The sequence below is a fragment of the Caenorhabditis remanei genome, chromosome V (genome assembly GCF_010183535.1).
Source record: "Caenorhabditis remanei strain PX506 chromosome V, whole genome shotgun sequence".
Taxonomy (NCBI): Eukaryota; Metazoa; Nematoda; class Chromadorea; order Rhabditida; family Rhabditidae; genus Caenorhabditis; species Caenorhabditis remanei.
In genome coordinates, this window is record NC_071332.1 from 20395679 (window position 1) to 20421073 (window position 25395).

Below are 25395 nucleotides of genomic sequence, written 5' to 3' on the forward strand. Positions count from 1 at the left end.
AGAGAAGATTCTAAAGTCAAAAAGGTAAAGAAGCCGTTCAAAATACGGATATCTGGGGCGCATTTTTGAAGAAAATTAATAGATATAAGGTCATTTCGTTTTTCATCTATTCTTGTCAGTGTAAAATGATTCTGTTGCGATTTTCAGTCAATTTTCAGCCGATTTTGCTCTTTTTCAGCCGATTTTAGGCGAATCCAACAGGTTTCAGCCGATTTCAGCTAATTTCTGCTCATTTTCAGCCAATTTCCACTTTTTTGCTGATTTTTTAGCCGATTTTTCTTACCTATGAAGATAAGAATAGAAGCTCAACGTATGCAAACGATGAATTCCGATGATACGTGCACAAAGAGCAATCTTAAACAATCTCATCTCGAATTTGTCCATTTTCTTCGATTCCAACGCTCCGAATAGTTTATCAGCGAACTCTTGTGGATCATACAACGATTGAATAGCCATTAGATTACACTCTTTCGATCGTCCCTCCTTCTTTTGCTTCTTCTTTTTCGATATCATTTTCTTCGCTCTCTCCACATTCTTTGCTCGTTTTCTCGTCTTCTTTACATTTCTGAATGACGTCATCACTTCTTTCAGTGTCTTCGTATTATCCTCCGCTTCTGAATCTATATCCGAATCGTCGCCTTCTTGCTCTCCGTTATCGTTTTCAGATCCCAAGAAGAACTTCATTGATGTCACCTGGAAATTAAAGAGAGAATTGAGTGAAAATGGTGAGAAAATCGCGTCAAAGACACGCCAGATATGGATTTTCTGACGGAACGCGTCAAAATCGCGTCAAAGGCACGCCAGATATGGATTTTCTGACGGAACGCGTCAAAATCGCGTCAAAGGCACGCCAGATATGGATTTTCAGACGGAAGATTTTCAGACGGTTACAGTTTTTATGACTTTTCACTGCATTTTCTCCCTGATTTTTCAAAAAAAATATCGCGTCAAAGGTGCGCCAGTTTGCTTTGAAAAATGCGATCAACCGCTTTTCAATAAGTTTCTGAGCATTTTCTTCTCAAAAATAGCGCCAAAGGTACGCCAGTCACGGTTCCAGATAATTTTGAGTGATTTCAAGCAGTTTTTTCGATAAATTTATGTGAGAATTTAGTAAAAATCGCGTCAAATGCACGCCAGGCGTGGATTTTGAGCGGGAAAACTATTGTATTAATGACTTCTTGCTGCATTTTCTTCCTGATTTTTCAAAACTGGGAAAATTTGCGTCAAAGGTGCGCCAGATAACTGAAAATCCATCAGACCGTAGAGGTTTCTCTAGTTTTGGCGCATTTTTTTCTCAAAAATCAGTGGAAAAAGCGCCAAAGGTACGCCAGACGAACAGAACTCGAGTACCATTTTTTTGAGTGGAAACGGGTTTTTCTTGACTTTCTACCTCTTAAAATTTCTACTTTGAGCTGAAAATCCACAAAAACGCGTCCAAGGCGCGCCAGACACAATTTTAGAGCATTTTGAGTTATTTGAAGCAGTGTTTTCGATCAAAAACCTGTTTTTCAATGATTTTTGATGAATTTTTCCCAATTTTCAGTCGATTTTCTCTCAAATTATCGATCTCACCTGAATTTTGGGGACCTTATGAAAACAGGCCTCCGCGATGACGTTGGCCGTCCTCTCGTCTCTCCAAAATTTGCGACGAAACGCATCGATACACACGAGTTGAGCACAACGGGCGACAATCGACCGGGAGTCTTTCATTTTCGAGAAACAGAGATTCTGAATCTTTCCGAGCATTTTGACGTCCTTCTTCTTATGATAGACACGTTTCAGATGAGCACTGATCGAGGCGAGAAGGAATTTTCTGGAAAAATTGCATTTTCCGTTGAAAATGGGCGGAAATTGTTGAATTTTCATCAAAAATTACTCAAAAATGTGATTTTATAGTCTGAAAAAAACCTAAATCATTGAATTTTTATCAAAATTGGCTCAAAAATGTCATTTTTTCGTAGAAAATTGACTCAAATCATAGAATTTATAGCAAAAGTTGCTCGAATACGTCATTTTTAGACTAAAAATGAGTCAAAATCATCGAATTTTTATTAAAAATTGCTCAAAACTATCATTTTCTCGTTACAAATGGGTAAGCATCCTCGAATTTTTATTGGAAAAATTGATTTAAAAAAAGTAATTTTTCCGTTTTTTTTTGCTGAAAAATTGGTCAAAATCATTTAATTTCCATCTGAAATTGTTTTAAAATGTCATTTTTTGTGGAAAAATGGTTCAAAATCATCCAATTTCTATCAAAAATAGATTAAAAATGTCATTTTTCGTCTAAAAATAGTTCAAAATCATCGAATTTCCATTAAAAGTCACTTAAAAAAGTCATTTTTTCCATCTATAATGGGTCAAAATTACTGAATTTTTTTCAAAAAATCCTCAAAATCACAGTTTTTTGTTGAAAATGTGTCAAAAACAACGAATTTTTTTTCAAAAATTTCTCAAAATGACATTTTTTCGTAAAGAATGGGTCTAAATCATCGAATTTTTGTCAAAAATTGGCTCAAAAATGTCTTTTACCTTCTAAAATAAGCCAAAATCACCGAATTTTCATCGAAAATTGCTCCAAATTTCAGATATTTTCTCACCTCAACACTTTATCCTCCACTTTAACCAACTCGAAGAATGTCTCCAGAAGGACAATCTGATCGAGCATATCCTGATTACGGAGCAAGACGAGAGCTTTGCAGAATGACATTCGAACCTGAAAATGATAATTTTTCACTAAAAATCATCAAATTTTGTGTATAAAATGCGACTTTAAGAGCCAAAAACACATTTTTTCCGCCCGAAATCACCAGAAAATCGACTTTTTAAACTGGAAAAGAGCCTATTTCTCTTTCCAGATGTCCGTTTGTCAACGTTTCTGATCTGTCTGTGCGTCTGGGTGTCCAGATGTCCCCAGTTCGTTTTCTATCGTGTTTGATAGCAGAAATGCGATTTTCAGAGCACAAATCACTATTTTTAGCAGAGTTTTTGCACTATTTCACTTTTTCACACAGACAAGACATCGACTGGAAACGTCTATTTCTCCTTCCAGAAGATCTGTCTGTGTGTCCCTGTATCCAGATGTCCATTAGACCGTTTTCTATTGTTTTAGATGAATGAAATGCGATTTCCAGCCCCGACAGTGCATTTTCAGCTGAATTTTCGCGTTTTTTCCACAAAAATCACTAGGAAATCGGCATTTTCGTCAGGATAAGTCTGTCTGTGTGTCTGTGTATCCAGATGTCTACTCATAGAAAAAAACTCGATTTTCAGATGCAAAATCGCACTTTTTTGCCAAAAAACGCTCAATTCTTTCGATTTTCTCTTATTCAAACTCACATCATCCTCTGGGCTGGAAAAGATAATTTTTCATCAAAAATCATAAAATTTTATGGATAAAATGCGGTTTTCAAAGACAAAATCCCATTTTTCCGCAAGAAATCACCAGCAAATCGACTTTTTGCACTGGAAAAACCTATTTTCCTTCTGTCTGTGTGTCTGTGCATCCAGATGTCTACTCATTGCGAAAATGTGATTTTCAGATGCAAAATCACACTTTCTAGCCAGAAAACTTATCATTTTTACGAATTTCTCCCAATTTTCACCCTTCCATATTGATTTTAAGAGCCAAAATCGCGTTTTATCCAAAAAACCTTCAATTTTCCACCATTTTCTCCTGCTGAAACTCACATCAGCATCCAATCCGGATCCCTGTTCTCTCAACAACTCAAACAGACTATCTGAGAATTGTTTCGCCTCTTTCGGATAGTGTTTAGCGAGTCCTGAGAGAAAAAGAACAGATTCCTGAAGGGATTGCATTTCAGTTCGAGATTGTTCCGGTTGTAAGTGGAGAAGTTTCATTGTTTGAACGAAATAATTGAATTGTTCCATGAATTCCTGGAAAAAAAATGAGGGAAAATGAAGTTTCTGGTGCTGAAAATGGCATTTTTAAGCCGAAAAATGCGATTTTAAGCTGAGAAATACGATTTTGAGCTAAAAATGCGTTTCTAAGCCGAAAAAATGACATTTTTTAGCAGATGTTTCATTTAAAAATCCGAAATTTTCACTATTTTATTACATTTTAAGCAGATTTTTCCACATTTTCCGCTAAAAATTCCAAATTTTCGGCTGAAAATTTCAATTTTTCACTACCATATGACATTTTGAGCAGATTTTTTGGTTTTTGGTTAAAAATCGAATTTCTCTGCTAAACATCGCATTTTTAAGATAAATATGCAATTTTAAGGTGAAAAGCAGGATTCTGGTGCTAAAAATGGCATTTTAGCAGATTTTTTGGCTGAAAATACCATTTTCCTTGGGTTTTTACCTCCTTATAACTCTCCGGATCCTTTCTGATAATCTCCTGCATCAAACCCAAATTCCTTTCAGACATTGTGAAACGAGACGTTTTTCCAGAGTTTGCACGCTCTGGAACCGCATTTTTCGCTCCTTTTCCGGATTTTCCTCCGGTTTTCGACATTTTACCCATTTTTTGGCTGAAAATGAGGGTTTTTAGGTGGAAAAAGCTGAAAAATAGAAGGAAAATATGAAAAATGGCTGAGAAACCATTAAAAACCATGAAAAACACAATGAAAAGAGTAAAAATGACACTTTTATAGCAATTTTTGTACAGAAATGAGAGTTTTTAGTGGTAAAAAGTGATAAAATGGTGAATTTTTGGAATTAATCGATATTTTTGAGTTCCGATGCGAGAATTGTCCGTTCGAATGGAGAAGTGGAGGGGAGAAGCGTCATTAGCTGAAAAATATAAACATTTTGAGCTGAGAAATGCGATTTTAAGCCGAAAAATAGGATTTTAAGCTGGAAAAACAAGATTTTAAGTTGGATAATGCGGTTTTGAGCTGAAAATCACTATTTTAAGCTAAAAATCGAGATTTTGAGTTGAAAAATGGGATTTTAAGCTGACAATGCAATTTTAAGCTGGAAAATGGGATTTTTAACTGAAAAAAAAGCGATTTTGTGCTGAAAATAACGATTTTTAGGCTGAAAAATGCGGTCTTAAGCATAAAAATCGGATTTTGAGCTGAAAAAATTGAATTTTTAGAGGAAAAATAAGATTTTAAGTTGGAAAATGCGGGTTTGAGCTGAAAATCACTATTTTAAGCTAAAAATCGAGATTTTGAGTTGAAAAATGAGATTTAAAGCTGGAAAATGGACTTTCGAGCATAAAAATGGGATTCTTTAGCTGAAAAATGCGATTTTAAGCAGAAAAATAGGGTTTTGAGCTGAAAAAGCGATTTTTAGTCAAAAATAACGATTTTGCGCAGAAAAATGCAATTTTAAGCTGAGTAATAAGATTTCAGCCTAAAAATGCAATTTTTAAGCTGGAAAATGGGTTTTTAATCTGAAAAATGCGATTTTTGGCTGAGAAGTGGGATTTTAAACAGAAAAATGAGCTTTTTAGGGTAAAAAAAACAATAATTTATCACTTTTTTCTATTAAAAATGCTCCAAACCTTCTGTTTCATCCTCAAAACGACTCTTCTTGATATTTCTCAGCATTTACTTCCTCCGACAGTAAAACTCCATCTAGAATGTCTCTGGCGCCGATTTCTCTCGATTTCTCGTCATCCGGATACAATTTCGTCGCGTTTTCCAGCAAATCCTTAATTATTACCTAAAAATTCCGAAATTTCCGATAAATTTTGCTCTCCGAAAGCCTTACATTACCTGCCAAGTCCAGTAGACTTGAAATATACAAAAAATCGCTGAAATCCATGAAATTCTCGCGTTTTTCCGGATTTTCCGAGCGAAAATCGATAAATTTGAGTAGCAAATGCGTGTTTATAGGCGTTTGGAGCTCGTGCGACAAGTTTTGGAATGTGTTGAGAAATTTGAGCAGGAATTTCGGGAAAATGGAGGCGAGCGAGGGATTTAGGCGTTCTATCTGGAAAAAATTTGATTTTTTTTCAAATTTTTCCCTGTAAATCCCTTACCTGTTTCCCCGCTTCAAACATATCCAAATTATGACACGCAACTCGCACAACTACCCTCTGAATCTGCTTTTTTTGTGAATTTTTCGACGAATTTTCGAAATCCTTCGAAATCTCACGCCAATCGTCGTAAATCGCATCGGAATAGAATTCTAAACATCGCAAAATTGAATTTTTAATTTATTTTTCCACTTACGATCAAAAATTTCCCGAAAAATATCGGTGGAATTCATAGAAATAGGTGGGAACTCCGCCAGAAAAGCAGTGTGGATTTACGGTAAACAATAAGCGCTAGCGGGATTTCGGAGTGTCGTTGCAGCGTTTTTAGCGGGAAGTTTAAATTTGAGAATTTTTGGTTTGTAAGGATTTTTTGCTTTAAAAATGCTTAAAAAACATAACAAAGATTTATTAAAACACTTGAAAAAAGTAGGGATCTGATATTTCCGCTTTATAAATGTCGAATATCCAAATGACCTCCTTGATTTTCGCTTTTTCTCGAGCAATTGTCTGAAAATTTTTTGTTTTTTAGAAAATTTTTTGTTTTTAGTAGGTTCCAGCGTGTTTTCAGGTGAATCTGACACTAATTAACGGCTAAAAATATCAAATTCAGTGTTAAAATTTGAAAAAAAAATTTTTTTTGAAAATTTTTTTTTACCTACCGTCATAGAATTAACCAACTTCATCAGTTTCATGATCCGATGTGAGTAGATCTTAAAATTCGTCGAATTCATGTAATAATTATGCATTTGATCAGAAATTATCTCCTTGAATTTGTGCAGAATTTCCAGCGTCTCCGGAGCCAATCCAGTCACTAAAATTGGATTTTTTTGATGCTACAGTAATCCCCGTGGGTACAGTAACCCTAAGTTATCTTACCATCAAATCCTAAAATGTGAACCATGCAAAAAACCACTTCCTCTTCGGTCAAATTGAGTTCGGATAGGGGACGGGCGACTTCTTCGATGTACTTGTTGAGAAATGGATGGAATAGTCTGTAAAATTTTATTTTGAAAACAAAAATAAATTCAAAAATAAAACATCCAGAAAATTCCACGTTTTTTGAGCTAAAAATCAGCGAAAACCCATGAAAACTCGAAAAGTTACAAAGATTTTACGTTTTTGAAAAATTGAGAAAATTGAAACTACCGTAACACCGCTGGTTTTCGTGGTGAGACCCATGAACTTTTTTAATTAAAAATTCAAAAGATTCTACAACTTTTGAGCCTAAAATCATTGCAAACTGACAAAAACTCACCGAGTTACAGAATTTCGAAAATGTTCGAAAATCTGAAATTCACTAAAACTACCGTAACCCGCTAGTTTTCGTGATGAGACCCATGAAATTTGCATTTTTGGAATCAGCGTGTCAAGAGCTTTCATATGAGTATAATTATGCTTAGGTTTTAAAAATCTGAAAATTTCAGAATTTCGGGTCCCAGGGGTCTAAATTTTCGAAAATTTTAAAGTATGGCATGATTATACTCATTCAAACCGTCTTGAAACGCTGATTCTGAAAATCCGAGTTTCATGGGTTCCACATCAAAATTATGTGGGTTACGGTAGTTTTTGTGAATTTCAGGTTTTCGAAAAGTTTCGAAATTCCATAACTCTTTCAGTTTTTGTCGGATTCTGCTGTTTTTTGGCCTAAAATTCGCGCTTTTTTTGAAAATTTCATTTAAAAAATACTCACTTCTGAAAATAATCATCAGTCAGCTCGGAGATCTCTTCGAAATGAACCAAACTTTTATTCACTATCATCACCGTGTCATCACTAACCAATATAAACTGAAATAATCTGTCTGTGTGTCTGATGAAATGTCCGGATGTCCACTCACATTCCCCTCAAACATTTCGTGTCCGTAGTGTTTCCAAGTCATCGCTATTCGCTCGAACATTCTCATCACATTCCACGATGTCCGATATAATTGAAATTTCTGATCCATCGGAAGCTTTTCCATCAGATACGTGGCATGTGAGAACCATGTTGCGTATTTTCGAATGCGGACATTCAACCAGATGAACACTTTCTTCATGTCCGCATTGCCGAGTTGCTGGAATTTTTTAATATTTCTATTTTTCATCAAAAATTCTACAAATTCTACAAATTTTAAGCCAAAAATCATTGCAAACAGACAAAAACTCATTGAGTTATAGAATTTCGAAACTTTTCGAAAATCTGCAATTCACTCAAACTACCGTATCTCCTTCAGTTTTTATCCAAAATGATTAAAAATTATATTTTCAGAATCAGCGTGTCAAGACGCGTCGAATGAGTATAATCATGCCTAGATTTGATTTTTTGGGTCTCGAGTGGAATTTTAGATTTTAAAGGCGCATAGAGTAGGTCAAAAATAAATTTCCTCGAAATATAGGCATGATTATACTCAAATGAAAGCTCTAGAATTCCTGATTCTAGATAATTAAGTTTCAAAAAGCTCAGGTCAAATCTAACGGAGTTACGGTAGTCTGGGTCCCACCACGAAAATTGTGAAAAACTCAAATCTGACTAAACCTAGTCATGATTATACTCATTCGAACCGGTTTGTTTTGCTGATTTTGAATATATAAGTCTTAAGGGTCCCGCAGCAAAATTGAATGGGTTACGGTAGTTTTTGTGAATTTCAAATTTTCAGATTTTCGAAATTTTTCGAAAATCTCTAACTTTGTTAGATTTTGATTGTTTTTTATGATTTTCAGCTTAAAATTTGTAGAATTTTTCAAATTTTCTATGTAATCAAAATTTTATAGAAATGCCAGACCTGAATCTCCCCTTTTGACCATATTGGTGCTCGAAACTCCTCTAATCCTTTGGTCAAATTTTGTAGATCATTCAGATAGACAGAATCAGAAAGACCCAGATCATCTTCTTCTTCTTTTGATGTCTCTGTTTTGGTCTGGAAATTGAGAAAAATTTTAGAACAAAAAATTTCAATTATAAAAAAATTTTTACCTCAAAAATCTCCTCAATCTTCTCGACCAATTCCGAAAAATCAATTTTTATTATCTTCATGTTTTCTTTGCTCTTTTCCGGTTCAGAACCTTGTTTTTCCAAAAGTTTCGAATCCATTTTTGTCATCGTCGGCACTTTTTGAGAAGCCGTGGGGTCGTAGTCAAGTATCACTTTTTCCGGATCCATCCCGATTTCTTTGCATTTTTCGAAACGACACCAACGACATATTGATCTGTATATATTTTTTACAGCTAGAAGAAAAAATTCCGCGTTTTTTGAGTCTAAAATTTAAGATATTGGTTGTAAATTAAGGGAATTATGGAATTTCGAAACTTTTCGAAAATCAGAAATTCACTAAAACTACCGTATCTCCATCAGTTTTTCTCCAAAATGAGTAAAAACTAGATTTTCAGAATCAGCGTGTCAAGACGGTTTGAATGAGTATAATCATGACTATCTTTGAATTTTTTGGGTCTCGAGTGGAACTGTGGATTTTAAAGGCGCATCGAGGTAGGCCAAAAATTGATTTTGTCTGAATACATGCATGATTATACTCAAATGAAAGCTCTTGACTCCCCGATTCTAGATAACTAAATTTCAAAAAGCTCAGGTCGAACCTGATGGATTTACGGTAGTTTGGGTCATACCACGAAAATTATCAACAACTCAAATCTGACCTAACCTGCACATGATTATACTCATTTTAACCGTCTTGATACGCAGATTCTGAAAATATGAATTTCGTGGGTCTCGTCGCGAAAATTATGGAGTTACGGTAGTTTTATTGAATTTTAGATTTTCGAAATTTTTCGAAATTCAATAATAACATGGTGAATTTTGGTCTGTTTGCAATGCTTTTTGGCTTAAAAGTTGTAGATTTATTCGAATTTTTGATTAAAAAAGTGTTCAAAACTCACCTCCCATTCCCTTCCAACTGGCACATGTTCCTCTCTTTACAGGTATACTGTAGTTTCAGCACAACTGCTCTTCTAAAAAACGCGGCACAGGCGCGACAGGTCATCGCGCCGAAATGCATTCCGTTGGATGGTTTCGCGCATATTTCACATTGTCTTTCGGGGTTCATTGTTGTGAGTGGTGAGATCAGGAAATTGGCAGGAATTCTAGAACATTTTTTTTTGAAAATTTTCAAAAAAAAAAAAAAAACTGGCTAAAATTGCAGGTGGAAACCTTGATTTTCTGATTTTTGCGTAAAACCGGTGTACTACAATCTACAGTAAAGATCTACAAAGTGCCTTGGCCATGACCAAGGTTGATGAGATAAGGGAACAGAGAATGTTAGACAGTGTACTTTGTAATTGTATAGAAAAATGTACAGAGAGGATTGACTAACTTTAAAAGGCTTTAATCTTTTCTGGTATTGCTTGAATTTGTTGGAATTTTGTAGGGTTGTGTAGAAAAAGTATAGAGGTACATTTTTGTAGTCGACAACTTTTTTGTAGGATGCTTATCTTGCAAGTTATAGACGATTGAAGTCGAGAAGTTCATGACGGAGTTCACACAAAGTCTCTTGTCAATTATCAAAGTCAATTATGAACAATTTGTGTTAATTACAGGTGGCTTTTTACTGCTAGCAGTCAAGGCGATCTCCCAAAACAAGATATCAAACTATATCAATCCGTGTTGTTGCAAATTATCGCGTACCTAATTTGATAGATCAAAGACACAAATACAACGGTTTGGCTAGAGAAGAACTGTGATTTGTGTTCTAAATTGTGATTTTGTGTTTGACGGGAATTAAATAACGGGACGGGAATGAATGATTTCATATAAGGATAGCTAATTACAGAGGTAGGGAAGAAGAAAAGGTTATGAATACCGTAAAACCTGTACTACTATATTTTGAACTACACTTTGTTAGTGGACAACTTTTCGATATGTCTTCTGGGAACCAAGATATACGGCTTTGAAAGAACACTGCTGCGTGGGGTGCACCCGGTAGTTCAGCTAGACTACTGACACCAGAAATTGGAAAACTGACAAGCCACATAATATCCAAAGCGTACCCAAAACTCGAGCTACATTTGAAAACCAAAAAATAAGGTTGTCCATTACAAATATAAAGCTGTAAACACATATAATTTAGAGCAGCTGAAATTCTCCGGACCCTCGGGAAGCCTTTGACTAGAAAGATTCCCAAATATCAAACTACAGTTCATTCTGAATGGAAAAGTGTAACAATCATAGTTGTCACCGGGCCGATCCGGGCCTTGTGCGGGCCTTGAGATAACTCGCTTCAAAATCACAATTAGGAGTCGATCAACCTGTCAAATTGTAGGTCTCGGTAAGCTCTACTCGATTCTATTTTCATTTTGACTAAGAGTTTAGTGAGAACCGCTGTACAATCCATTTAATGGCCGGGCCTTGATTCAAGGCCCGGCTGTTCAAGGCCCGGCCACTAAATGGATTGTACAGCGGTTCTCACTAAACTCTTAGTCAAAATGAAAATAGAATCGAGTAGAGCTTACCGAGACCTACAATTTGACAGGTTGATCGACTCCTAATTGTGATTTTGAAGCGAGTTATCTCAAGACCCGCACAAGGCCCGGATCGGCCCGGTGACAACTATGGTAACATTTGATTAACTTGATATGAGACTGGAAGACACGCTCTCAAAACGTACTTTGTGTTGTAATATAACATTCCGATGAGAACTAATGAAGTATCTGATGAAATCAAAGGAAATTAGAAGGGGAATGTCTGGAAGTGACAAAGCCATGAGAAGTCAAATTTCGTAGGACCAAACCTTTTCAGAATTTCAGATTCTTAGCTATAAAAGCTAAGATCTTGATTTAAAGATCCAACGTTTGAAGCCGAAACCCCTCTAATGGAAAAATAAGTCACATTTCTAGAATCTCTGAAATTTCAGCTTTCTAATAGTATAACTCATCTCTATTAAATTTTTCATAAGTGAGAAAGAAACACTGGTAGAAATCAAAAAAACAAAGTAGATGGACAGACAAAGTACACAGATTGCTGATCTCCCTCTCCCTAGGTAACATGACACCAGTAATGCAATCTTAGCACAGCTTACTCGTTTATTTCTTAGGCTATTTCAAGCCGCCATAAACTCCAGGAGCAGAGTAGAACATAGTTAGGTGTATGTTAGCTAATATGTATCTAGAAAATCAGGAAATTTATGGCGATCTTTTAACAAAAATTGTTCAAAAATCACAAGTTATAGCGCCAATCGTCTAGATCACTTAGTTCTAAATGTTCAAAGATCTATCAATAAACAGAATAAAACATTCTCACACAGACAAGGAATGTATGATGGTCGTGAAGTGGTGGTCTCCCTGATGGTGGTGGTGGTAGTAAAATGATATTTCTACGTCTCTTCTCTCTCTCTCTCTTTCTCCCTCTAATGTTGGATTAAACGGGCGGTGGAGGAAGGGTACTTGAACTATTGTAAAGGTTTCTCATTTATTGGATTGAATACTAAGTCTAGAGATCAAAAAATTTCCGTGATCCAAAATTCGGTAAGACTTGGTGAACCGTTTTGACACCAAGCATCGAAAACTCAATTTCACCAAAACTACCATAACCCCCCTAAATTTCGTGTCAAGACCCATGAAACCTAGATTCTCAAAATCAACAGAACATTTACATTAAAAAATGTTTTGTTTAAATTTTAAAAAATTTTCCAGATTCTTCTGCAAGCCATGCAGACTTCAACGATGCTTTGAGATGGGAATGGTTACTGCTAGTTAGTTTCCATTATTATTAAATTTTTTTATTATAATCAAGAGAACTAAAAATCCAGATTTTTGAGCTGAAAATCACAAAAATCAGTCGAAAATTGACAAATTTATGAAAATCTGAAAAAAAAATCAACTTTACTAAAACTACCGCGACCGCCTAAATTTCGTGTCGAGATCCAAAAAAACTAGATTTTTAAAATTAGCATCACAAGACGCGTCGAATGAGTATAATCATGCCACACTTTAAAATTTTCGAAAATTTTGACTCCTGGGACCCAAAATTCTGAAATTTTTCAGATTTTTCAAACCTCGGCATGATTATACTCATTTTAAAGCTCTATTTTTGGTGATTCCAAAAATATGAGTATCAAGAGTCACGCCACGAAAATCACAAAGTTACGGTAGTTTTACTGATATTCAGAACATATTCGAAAATCCCTAACTTTCTTAGATTTCAGCCGATTTTATTGATTTTCGGCTCAAAAAAATGTGGATTTTTTTGTTAATCACTAAATTTTTTGTCGAGACCAATAAAACTAGTATTTTTAAAATCAGCACGTCAAGATGCGTCGAATGAGAATAAGAAATTTCAGACTTTTCAAACGTAAGCATGATTATACTTTTTTGAAAGCTCTATTTCTGGTGATTCTAAAAATATAAGTTTCATGGGTCTTGACACAAAATTCAAAGAAATACGAAAGCCCCAAAGATTTGGGTCTCGCAACGAAAAACTATCATGACTTATCCGTTTTTATTGGCTTTCCACTTTGAATTCGTGGAATTTTTCGAATTTTTAGTGAAAAATGATTGCTGTAATATAGCAAGAAACAAAAAACGTAACATGATCAGATTTTGCCCTCAATGATTTTAACCTAGAATGTTTTTTTGAATTTCTAATTAAATCGCGATTAGACAGAAAACTAAAAAAACATATTCAATTTCAAAAAAATAAGAAATAAATCAATTCACTTTTGCTAACATACAAGAAAATGAACCGAAAAAATCTTCTCTGCAGAAAATTCGAAATACTAATGGAAGTGATGTTTCCAGTCTCCATTTTATTCAGGTTGTTCTAATCGACCGATTTCATCTCTCCACCTGCGTCTCCACACTTGCCCATACTCTCTCGTTTCTCTCCCCGTTTTGTCAATTGTCATTTCATTTGGCGAATCTATTCTGTTTCTGTCATTTGCCACTGGCAAAAGAAAGTGGGCGGGGCTTGAGAGATTACGAATGGGTAACGTGTGCTTTGGATGGAATGAAGTGTTGGTCACAGATTCTGTGATGAGGGATCAGAAGTCAGAAGACAATGTTTATGGAAAATTGGATGGAGAAGATTTAGTGAACCAACTGGTCTAAAAGCTAGATTCTAGCCAGGAGGTGTTGATCAAAGATAGACATTCATCTTTTGCAGTTCACAACTTTTTGTGCGGACCAGTTTTACACTGCCAACATGGTTTCACTGTCTGAGGTCCTAGTGCGCAGGAGGTAAATGTATGTATTTATTTTATAAGGATAAGGAACTATAAAGATACAAAGAAAATTTAAACAAGAAATTCGTACAAAAAAGTTGTCAACCTCAAAAATGAAGCGCTAAACATGCTCTCTCGTAAAAATCGGAGGACGAAAACGATAGTTGGTGGTAGAAATTTAGTTAACTATTGGCTCCCTCATTTTTTCCTAAATTATCACAACGTTAGAGAGAAATCCGTACGAAGAAGTTGCCAACTACAAAAATAATTGTTTTAACAAATCTTATTTGAGCTCACGGGGCTATCAGAGATACCATGACTTATGATCGAATCTGCTCATTTTCAATTGAGAACATTCGTCATGGATTCTACTGAGATATTTTTTCTACTTATAGTTCTTTGAAAAAAAGGGGGGGGGGGGGGTAAACAGATAACAGAATACAAAAAACAAATGAACTCATTTATTGAAACAAACTCTTCCATAAAATCATCAAATACTATTAGAATACTGATAGTGAGCAAAAAGTTGCATTGAATCCAGTGTAACTCATCTGTCTGGAAGAACCTACACGGAAATTAACGCATATTGTATTACCAGTTGATGTGTATGCGCGGTAACCAGAACCATATTGTCCGGTCAGTGTAACTATCGTATCGGTTGTACCACCATCATATATGTCCACATAATTGTAGTTGGGATAATTGCTCATCCAATTGAAGTCTGATTTTGTTGGAGCCATATGTTGTGAGAGTGTATGCACAACCTGAACTGTAATAGCCAGCATAGTTGGGAGACGAAATGCTTTCAGGTGCCACGTGAACTCCGGTAGTGCTGGTCGGTGGAGCCATCGTTGGTGGGGCTACTGTAGCAGGTGGAGGAGTCCCACTACAGTCAGGAACTCCAATCGGTCGTTTGCAAACGAAATGTCCGAGAGTAGAACAATCATCAGTGTACCATGCGCCTCGCGAGTGATTATCCGTTGACTTGAGAGCCATTTTCAGACAATTACCACCAGTACTGAATGTCTCTAGATTACTGTAATCTACTACAAAGTCACTTGACGTTCCAAGTTTCCACAAAGTTGTTGGCATTAGAGTTGAGCAGTACTGAATGCAAGCTCGTTGAAACGGAAATGGCATTTCCAATACAAAACACACCCATCCAAATGTGATCTATTCCAAAGCTATTCGCATAGTTCCCAACAGCTCTGTTGTCCTGAAACCATCCTTGTTACTTCTTTTAACCTTCAGAAGCTCTTGCAATTGCAGTTTTTGCCATGAACAAAGTAGCTTCCTCCCTTATCATTGAATTTCCCTCTCCTCGTGAGCATCTTCTGGAATCAACAATTTCTTATCACCACATCCTTTCTTCTCTTAATGATTACTAACTTTTGATCTTCTCCTCCAAATTCTTGCTATAAAAAGAACCCTGCTCCCGTACTCTCTAATAGTGAACATGAAGTTTATCATATATTTGTTCCTATTCATCGCCGCTTGCAATGCTGCTTCGAACAACACCATCTGCACGAATGGTTTCAGTTTGATCAACAATAAATGCTGGAAGTTATTCCAAGAACCCGCAAACCACACGATGGCGGAAAAGACTTGTACAGGATATGGTGGTACTTTGTTCATGGCAAAAACTGCAATTGTGAGAGCTTTTGAAGGTTAAAAGAAGCAACAAGTATGTTTTCAGGACAACAGAGCTGTTGGTAACTATGTGAGTAGCTTTGGAATCGATCATATTTGGATGGGCGTGTTTTGTATCGGAAATTCCAAGAGTCAGTGTTATTTTGACAATCAAGTTGGGTCTACGGCCATTTATGATAACTTTGCACCAGGTAACCACTCATCTTCATTACATTTTTTCTATTAAATGACAATTTCCAGGATTCCCAAATTCTGGAACCGGTCGTTGCGTCTACTATGCTGTGCCAGGCTCTCCAAGTGGACAATGGATCAACGGGGACTGCATGGAACAACTCCCCTATGTGTGTGAGCTTCCCACCACTCATTCAGGTATCTGAACATTACGATTTACTTTTAAAACACTACTGAATGATTGTAGACATTTGTGATTATAACTTCAATGATCACTGCTATTTCCGTTTCAACGAGCTTCCATTCAGTACTGCTCAACTCCAATGCCAACAACTTTGTGGAAACTTGGTGTCGATTCATTCCGCGGAGGAAAATCGTTACATTACATCCATTTATTCTCAATTTTCTTATGATTTCATCCGGATTGGAGGCATCGCAACGTCAAATGACTTTGTTGTATGGGCGGATGGATCAGTGATGGATTACAGTAATCTAGAGACGTTCAGTACTGGTGGCAATTGTCTAAAAATGTCTCTCAAAACAACATATTCTCACTCGCGAGGCGCTTGGTACACTGATGATTGTTCTACTCTCGCACATTTCGTTTGCAAACGACCGATTGGAGTTCCTGACTGTAGTGGGACTCCTCCACCTGCTACAGTAGCCCCACCACCAATCACTCCAGCGACCTGCACTACTGGAGTTCACGTGGCACCTGGAGTTATTTCGTCTCCAAACTACCCGAACGCTTTCAGATCCGGCTGCGCATACACTCTCACAACATATGGCTCCAACAAAATCAGACTAACGTTCAATTATGTGTACACTTATTCCAACGCCGATCCTATTGACATATATGATGGTGATTCGACAGATGCACCATTGATAAATACACTGTACGCAACATGTGGTAGTAGTTGCACTGATTATTTTACATCTACTGGTAATACAATGTATGTCAACTTCCGTTACTCTTCTAACTCACAGAATAACATTGGCTTTAATGCAACTTTTTACTCAGTATTCTGATAGTGATTGATTATTTAATGTTGGAAGAATTTTGTTTCAATAAATGATTACTTACGTTGTTTGTAAACTTTTATCTGTTTTCCCGAGAATTCTTTATGAATTTGCGCCTCGATAGTTTTGAACCTGTTCATTTGAATGACAATGGGCAAAAAGTTCAAAAATCCAACTTTTGCGGTTGTTAGAGGAAGTTTAGGGAAACTCTCCTCGTGAGCATCCTCTGGAATCAACAACTTCTTATCACCACATCCTTTCTAAACGATTACTAGCCTAACTTTTGATCTTCTCCTCCAAATTCTTACTATATAAATACGCGCCGTCCTACTCCTTGACAGTGAACACGTTTTACAGAAAACAGAAATAATATTGAAACAAATTCTTTCATGCAATAATCAATAACTATGAGTAGAGTTCCTAATCATTAGTTAGTCATTTTTCGTCACGCGATTAATGACGTAAAATGATAATCAAAATATCATAAATTGCAAAAACACAGTGTAATTTGACTATCGGAAATGAAAAAACAACTATTAAAACGACGTAAATGACTGAGAATATGAGTTTTCATTTTTAAAATTTTCTGACATTCTTCCTTTTTTCTGCTCTGAATACTCACGTTTCGGCTATTTACGTTTGTACTATTTCGACTTTTTTTAAAAAGTTTTGACGAAATAGCTGAATCGACTATTGTTTTCGTCATTTCCAAAATGATTATGACTACAGTGCGTAACACAAGTATAAGGCCACCCTTGAAACTGAGTTTATTGACTCAACGGAGCATTTCTGGTTAAAACTGATAACGGAATCGGATTCCTCGTCCAAAAATACCCCTAGAAAAATGTTTTTGTGACATGGCCTCCAAAACTAGGATGGGGACGTGGCCAAATGTGAAAAAAGCACATTTTCAAGCGTAACATAAGTATAAGGCCACCCCCGCAGTTGAGCAAGAATCGTCGACAAAAAGCAAAGCTGCATTCTAGAATTGTATTTTAGGATTGTACAAATTACATTCAAGAAGAAAATATCAAAACCATATAGTCCTGGCCCCACTGGTCTGCTGGGAACCTGGATTCAAGTCTCTCTCCATTTTTTCTCTTTCAGGCGCTGAATCTGTGCTCTAAAAGCGGCGTAAGTGGGTAAATTCTTTGAGAAACCACGTCTCCAGATGCTCATCCGTTGATTTCAAAAGTTTAGAAACATATCTTGTACGTTTCTGTGAAGAAATTTAAAGTTGGACTCCACCCACAGTCTGCACAGCTGTCAACATTAGAGGGATTTGAGTCGCTAGCTCGTCGAGATCTTGATAATGAGAGCTGGAAATGTTCTGTAATAATGCAGATAGATACTCAGTATCTGCTGGATACAAATACCGTTCAGTTCAAATGATGTAGTCAATTTTCCGAAACCCCATTTGAGTTACTAAAGCCAGGGCAGTACTGTTACTAATGATGTAGCTAGACTGCTCTCGAAAAAACCTTTGTTAGCACTTTTCCACTTTAAAAAATTATGTTACTAACATAATAAAACTTAAAAATGCATGATACAACTCTGTATATCGATCGGAGGAAGACCTTGAGCACCCACGACATAGCCCACTTTTCTTAATGCTTAATTATGATATGTCGGCAGTTTGACTCAAGACAATCCATCAGATATCCACAAATTTGAACAATATTTGCATCCAACAGATACTGAGTGTCTGTCGGCAATATCACAGAATATTTCCAGTTTGCATTTTCAAGATCTCGACGAGGTAACCACTCAAATCCCTCAAATGTTGACAGTAGTGCAGACTGTGTGTAGAGTCCAACCTTGAATTTCTTCACAGAAACGTACAAGAAATGTTTCAAAACGTTTGAAATCAACGGATGGGAATCTGGAAACGCAATTTCTCAAACAGTTTTCCCACTTACCTCGATTTCAGAGCCCAGATTTAGCTCCTCAAGAGAGAAAATGATGAGATACTTGGATCCAAGTTCCCAAGGGACCAGTAGTGCCAGGACTATATGGATTTGATATTTTCCTTATTTATGTAATCTCTACACTCCTAAAATACAATTCCATATCGAAACTTTGCTATATTTCGACGCTTTTCGCTCAATTCTGGGGGTGGCCTTATACTTATGTTACGCTTGAAAATGTGCTTTTTTCACATTTGGCCACGTCACCATCCTAGTTTTGGAGGTCATGTCACAAAAAACTTCCCCCAGGGGTATTTTTGGATGAGGAATCCGATTCCGTTATTAGTTTTGCACAGAAATGCTCCGCTGAGTCAATAAACTCAGTTTCAGGGGTGGCCTTATAATTGTGTTACGCACTGTATATCGATAATCATTTCCTTTCGACTAGTTGACGTGAATAGTATAAATGACTATCAGTTTAAACTGATTTCGTCATTTCTTTACACTGACTAGGAACTTTAACTATCAGAATACGGAGTAAAAAGTTGCATTGAAGCCAAAATAATTCGTTACGCCGGAGATATAACGGAAATTGACGTACATTGTATTTCCAGTAGACGTGTATGTCAAATCAGAAGAATTACAGTTTGAAGAATGTAGCAATGAATCATACTGTGAAAAAAACCAAACTTGGCCAAGGATTTTCAAAAAATGTTCGCGGACTAAAACACTTTAGTGCACATTTGCACTAAAGTGTTTCTGCTCGCGAAACTTTTTTTACAGTATATTGAAACACCATCATATATGTCAACAGATTCGGTTACATAAATTGGTTTAGAATTGAAAATTAATCTGAACCATATGTTGTGAGAGTGTATGCCTAACTAAATCTCTAAAGGTTGGGGTAGTCTAAATGAACTTTTTATCAGAACATTTGGAAAAATACTCACACTGTAATATAAAAAAACTATCTTGAAAAGTCTTGGAAATAAAAGAAATAAATAAAAACGTCCTACCTTATCAGTGAATTTCACTTTCCTCGTGTACATCCTCTGGAATCAACAACTCCTTATCACTACATCCTTTCTCCATAATTACTAGAATAACTTTTGATCTTCTCTTCAAAATTCTTACTATATAAAGATGCGCCACTCTACTCTATAACAGTGAACATGAAGTTTATCATCTATTTGTTCCTATTCATCACTGCTTGCTATGCTTCGAACAACACCATCTGCACGAATGGTTTCGATTTGATCAACAACAAATGCTGGAAGTTATTCCAAACCCCCGCAAATCACACGATTGCGGAGAGGACTTGTACAGGATATGGTGGTACTTTGTTCATGGCAAAAACTGCAATTGTGAGAGCTTTTGAAGGTTAAAAGAAGCAACAAGTATGTTTTCAGGACAATAGAGCTGTTGGGAACTACGTGAATAGCTTTGGAATAGATCGTATTTGGATGGGCGTGTTTTGTATTGGAAATGCCAAGAGTCAATGCTATTTTGATGATCAAGTAGGGTCTACTGTCATTTATGACAACTTTGCACCAGGTATGCATTAATATTTATTAGATGTTTCTTATGAAAAGATACTTTCTAGGATTCCCAAATGCTGGAACTGGTCGTTGTGTCTACTACGCTTTGTCAGGCTCTACAAGTGGACTATGGATTAACGGGGACTGCATGGAATCATTCCCATATGTCTGTGAGCTTCCCACCACTCATTCAGACTATTGTGATTATAACTTCAATGATCACTGCTACTTCCTTAACGACGAACTTTCATTCAGCGGTGCTCAACTTCAATGCCAAAGTCTTTGTAGCAATTTGGTGTCGATTCATTCCGCGGAGGAAAATCGTTACATTACATCTCTCTATTCTCAATTATCTTATGATTTCATCCGGATTGGAGGCATCGCATCTTCAAATGACTTTGTTGTATGGGCGGATGGATCAGTGATGGATTACAGTAATCTAGAGACATTTGGTACTGGAGGTAATTGTCTGAAAATGGCTCTCAAGTCAACGGATTATCACTCGCGAGGCTCTTGGTACACTGATGATTGTTCTACTCTCGCACACTTCGTTTGCAAACGACCGATTGGAGTTCCTGACTGTAGTGGGACTCCACCACCTCCTACAGTACCCCCACCAACGATGGCTCCACCGACCTGCACTTCTGGAGTTCACGTGGCACCTGGAGTTATTTCGTCTCCAAACTACCCGAACTATTACAGATCAGCTTGCGCCTACACTCTCACAACATATGGCTCCAACAAAATCAGACTAACGTTCAATTATGTGTACACATATCCAAACTACGATCCTATTGACATATATGACGGTGATTCAACAGATGCACCATTGTTATACTCGCTGAACCGACAATCTGGTGGTGGTTACTGGACATATACATCTACTGGCAATTCAATTTACGTCAATTTCCGTTATACTTCCGGACAAACATCTACTTACACTGGCTTCAATGCAACTTTTTACTCAGTGTTCTGAAAGTTATTGATTTTTTCATGGAAGAGTTTGTTACAATAAATGATTACTTCAGTTTGTTTGTAAACTGGTATCTGTGGTCATGACGGAAGTTCTCACAAGGGAATTGACGATCAGTGAGAATTCTCTATAAATTTGCACCCCAATAGTTTCGAGCCCGCTCTTTTGAATTACAGTAGTCAAAAAGTGCAAAAAGTCACAGGTAATCAAAGCCATTTCTCCCTGAAACCTATTGACTTCAGGGCTTTTAAGGGAAATTTTGAACTTTTTCACTTTGACAACCTGTAACTTTTGTGGTAGTGTCCCTACAAAAAAAGGTCAACTACAAAAAAGATGTGATGCTTTCGCTCCGTCCAACCCATACAAAATTTACTTTGTGGAAGAATCAAGGGACACCGAAAAAAAAATACACTATCAAACTTTGTCATTTTCCGCAGAAAAAGCCACAGTTGATAACCTTTCGAGGAGTACTGTAGTAATAAATCGGCAATGAAGATCAAAAGTTAGTAATAATTACGAGAAGAAATGATGTTCTGATAAGAAGTTTTCGATTCGAGAGGATGCTCACGAGGAGAGTGAAATTCACTGATAAGGGAGGAAGTTTTTCATTTATACATTTTATTTGCATGGTTTTTCTAGGTAGGTTTTTATTTAAGGGCGAGTTTATTTTATGTACAAAAAGCCTACGATAATAATCACAATTAACATGATAATCTCAATTAAAACCCGAATCCAAAAACATTTCCGGATGTGTGAATTCCAACTTCAGAATCCGAAACGTGTGAATCACTTCCATTCGATCTCGACCTCGACGGATGTTGTGCTGAAATTGATTTGTGTGGGGTACTGTAGGGTCAAACAGGGTTACTGTATTTCCTAGATTACTGTAACGTAATAAAGGTTATGGTAGGTCTAGGAATACTACGACTCTAAAATAGATGTGGAGTCATCAGGGTTACTGTTTTTCTTAGATTAGTCTAGATCGTCTCGTAGATTACTAAATTACTGTAGTTGTGCCACCAAATTTTTTCTCGAGATTACGGTAGCCTAGTCAGGGTTACTGTATTTCCTGAATTACAGTACCCCTCGCTCCCTCCCCTCTCAGTTTTTCGGACCTACCTGAATCTCATTATTGATCTGCATCATCTTCGCCAACCTCTTGAAATACCTTGGCATATTCAACTCGTTCACATAATAATCGTGTAGATCATCCGACAGAATCGTCATTAATCGATCACAGACCTCCTGAATCTCTCCCTGATATCGACTGCCGGCGTATTGGAAGCATAGCTGAGCCAGCATGAAGGTCAGCTCCACATCTGATAACTCCATTTCAGTAAGGTGATCGGTTACGGTGAATTGGTCACACGAAGAGTGCATCATGAATCTAAAAACAAAAAAATGGTACAGAACGAAAAACGCGTCAAGGCACCAGAAGTGCGTCAAGGCACCAAAAGTGCGCCAACGTCAGAAAAAACGTTGTCGGTCAACTTCTTGACGCATTTCTAGTCCCCTAGGACTTTTTTTGAGCCCTGGCGCACTTTCGGTGCCTTGACGCAATTTCGGTGCCTTGACGCATTTTTGGTGCGTTAACGGATTTTTGATACTAACCTCCTAACTTGATCTGTTGGATAGTCACTCATCCATTTTGAATCAAAATCCACCTCAGAAATATCAATGAGCACCCCGGACTGCACCACGATTTCTGATCTCTTATTTCTTCCGGAGCTTCTCCTGTATTTTGCAGTTGTCGATAATTTTTCTAATCGACTCCAAATGTGCCAAATGGTTTGCAACATTTTCATCTGAAAAATTGGGAAAAAAATTGAAAAAAATTTGAAAAAAAAACAACTTTTGAGATTTTTTTCAGAAAAGCTACCGTAACTCAGTGATTTTCGTGTCAAGACCCAACGAGTTAGTTGATTCTCTTTAAACTTTAAATTTTTCTAAGTAAATGGAAAATTTGACATTTTTTGAGCTAAAAATCCCAAAAATCGGTTAAAAATTGACCAAGTTATGAAAATCTCAAAATTTTCGAAAACTCAATTTTACTGAAACTACCGTAACCGGTGAACTTCGTGTCGAGACCCATAATACCTAGATTTTTGAAATTAGCAGGTCTAGACGGTTCAAATGAGTATAATCATGTCATACTTTAAAATGTTCGAAAATTTTGACCTCTGGTCCCCGAAATCTGAAATTTTCAGATTTTTTCAAACCTAGTCATGATTATACTCATATGAAAGCTCTTGACTTGTTGTTTTCAAAAATATAAGTTTCATTGGTCTTGACACGAAATTAAGGGAGATACGGTAGTTTTTCAGAATGTTTGATTTTCGAAAATTTTCGAAAATATATAACTCACTAATTTTTCCACATTTTTGACGGATTTTTAGCTTAAAATGACCGTCATCGTCTTGACTTATCGTTAAAAATGTATAAAAGTATTTCCAGCCACCCACCTGCATACCAACTGGTAACTTCTTGAACTCATCGAAATGTGTCAGCCACGTGGCCACTTTCTTCACATAAAACTCCCAATTTCCAGCGATTTCTGTCTGTGTCATCCGAGTCGCCATTTTCAATTTCCGTAGATCAAATTCATTCTTCATTCCGAAACTCAACTTCTTCAGTTGGCTACCATCACAAAAAATGGGCGTGGCCGGTCCGAGATTCAGAATTTTCGTGGCTTCTCCGAGAAGTCGGTGTAGATCAATTATTGTCTTTTTAGGATTTTTATCGGATAAAATTACGAAATGGGGCCGCCCGAGATATTGCTCGAGGGATGGTGTGATGTGGGATACTGTAGAGATTGTGGTAGGAACTGATGGGGTAATTATACCGTCTCGGTTGTATTGGAAATCTGAAAATTCATTATTGACAAAATAAGAAAATTTTTTCATAAATTTTAAGCTAAAAATCGAAGAAATCGGTTAGAATTTAAGAGAGTTACAGATTTTCGAAAATTTTCGAAAATTTTCGAAAATCAAAAATTCACTCAAACTACCGTATCCCACTAAATTTCGTGTCAAGACCAATCAAACTTATATTTTTGAAACCAGCAAGTCAAGAGCTTTCATATGAGTATAATCATGACTAGGTTTGAAAAATCTGAAAATTTCAGAATTTTGGGCCAAAAAGGTCCAAATTTTCGAAAATTTTAAAGTATGGCATGATTATACTCATTCAAACCGTCTGAACCAGCTGATTTCAAAAATCTAGGTTTCATGGGTCTCGACACGAAATTCAATGGGTTACGGTAGTTTTAGTGAAACTGAGTTTTTTCAGATCTTTATAACTTTGCCAATTTTCAACCGATTTTTGTGATTTTTAATTCAAAAAACGTGGATATTTTTTTTTTGTTTCAATAGAAATTTGAAATGAAAATTTGAAAAAAAAAACTAACTAGCTGTAACCATTCCCATCTCAAAGCATCGTTGTAACCGGCATGGCTTGCAGAAGAATCTGGAAAAATTAAACTTTAAAAAAAAAATTTAAATTGTAAAATTCATTAATGGAAGACACTTATAATAAAACATAATTAAAATATAATTTTTTTTTTAATTTTCAAAAAAAATTTTTTAGTACTCACGTCATTTTATTACAGCTGCCACCCTGGCACTTCAACTGGCTCCATCTCGAGTGAACGGTTCGTCTGAAAAACGCGGCACAGGCGCGACAGCTATTCACCCCAAAATGATTTCCGTGTGACTTCTGAATCTTGCATACTTCGCAAGGGATTTGAAGATGAATGGAATTATTTTTTGACGGGGATTGGATTCTAGCGATTTTCAGCATATTTTATTGTCTGAAAATCAGAAAAAATCGTGAAAATTGTGATTGCGAAACGAAAAAAGAACAAAAATTGCAATTGAAATAAGAGAAAGAGAGAGAGAGTGCCCAGAAAAGAGAGACGCAGACAAGTAGAGAAAAGAGAAAATAGAGACTTAGACACCCCGAGAAGTCAGGGGTTGGTTCGATAAACTTTGGAAATAGAGGCTGGCGTGTCGGAGGCGCGTTTTGCATTGAAGAGTAAAGAATGAAG

At 36.5% G+C, this 25395-nt stretch overlaps 6 protein-coding genes across 6 annotated transcripts; 2 read left to right on the forward strand and 4 right to left on the reverse strand.

Annotated features, from left to right (window-relative positions):
- Window positions 1-279: 279 nt before the first annotated feature.
- GCK72_021579 (uncharacterized protein) lies at window positions 280-4486 on the reverse strand (the record flags this gene model as incomplete). Its single annotated transcript, XM_053734368.1, has 5 exons — window positions 280-693; window positions 1573-1813; window positions 2598-2713; window positions 3688-3894; window positions 4325-4486. The coding sequence occupies 5 exons, from the start codon at window positions 4484-4486 to the stop codon at window positions 280-282; spliced, it is 1140 nt and encodes a 379-aa protein (XP_053583281.1).
- Window positions 4487-5487: 1001 nt separating this feature from the next.
- GCK72_021580 (uncharacterized protein) lies at window positions 5488-9086 on the reverse strand (the record flags this gene model as incomplete). Its single annotated transcript, XM_053734369.1, has 9 exons — window positions 5488-5634; window positions 5683-5904; window positions 5954-6102; window positions 6606-6761; window positions 6827-6942; window positions 7641-7735; window positions 7786-8001; window positions 8710-8844; window positions 8901-9086. 9 exons carry the CDS (start codon window positions 9084-9086, stop codon window positions 5488-5490), a joined length of 1422 nt encoding a protein of 473 aa, XP_053583282.1.
- Window positions 9087-14760: 5674 nt separating this feature from the next.
- Window positions 14761-15183, reverse strand: GCK72_021581 (uncharacterized protein; the record flags this gene model as incomplete). The annotated part of the gene is made up of 1 exon (XM_053734370.1): window positions 14761-15183. One exon carries the CDS (start codon window positions 15181-15183, stop codon window positions 14761-14763), a length of 423 nt encoding a protein of 140 aa, XP_053583283.1.
- Window positions 15184-15547: 364 nt separating this feature from the next.
- Window positions 15548-16941, forward strand: GCK72_021582 (uncharacterized protein; the record flags this gene model as incomplete). Its single annotated transcript, XM_003093447.2, has 4 exons — window positions 15548-15742; window positions 15788-15932; window positions 15982-16110; window positions 16160-16941. 4 exons carry the CDS (start codon window positions 15548-15550, stop codon window positions 16939-16941), a joined length of 1251 nt encoding a protein of 416 aa, XP_003093495.2.
- Window positions 16942-20011: 3070 nt separating this feature from the next.
- On the forward strand, window positions 20012-21353 carry GCK72_021583 (uncharacterized protein; the record flags this gene model as incomplete). Its single annotated transcript, XM_003093448.2, has 3 exons — window positions 20012-20203; window positions 20249-20393; window positions 20443-21353. 3 exons carry the CDS (start codon window positions 20012-20014, stop codon window positions 21351-21353), a joined length of 1248 nt encoding a protein of 415 aa, XP_003093496.2.
- A 712-nt stretch (window positions 21354-22065) lies between these two features.
- Window positions 22066-24947, reverse strand: GCK72_021584 (uncharacterized protein; the record flags this gene model as incomplete). The annotated part of the gene is made up of 6 exons (XM_053734371.1): window positions 22066-22173; window positions 22470-22737; window positions 22962-23155; window positions 23813-24213; window positions 24757-24815; window positions 24943-24947. The coding sequence occupies 6 exons, from the start codon at window positions 24945-24947 to the stop codon at window positions 22066-22068; spliced, it is 1035 nt and encodes a 344-aa protein (XP_053583284.1).
- Window positions 24948-25395: the final 448 nt, after the last annotated feature.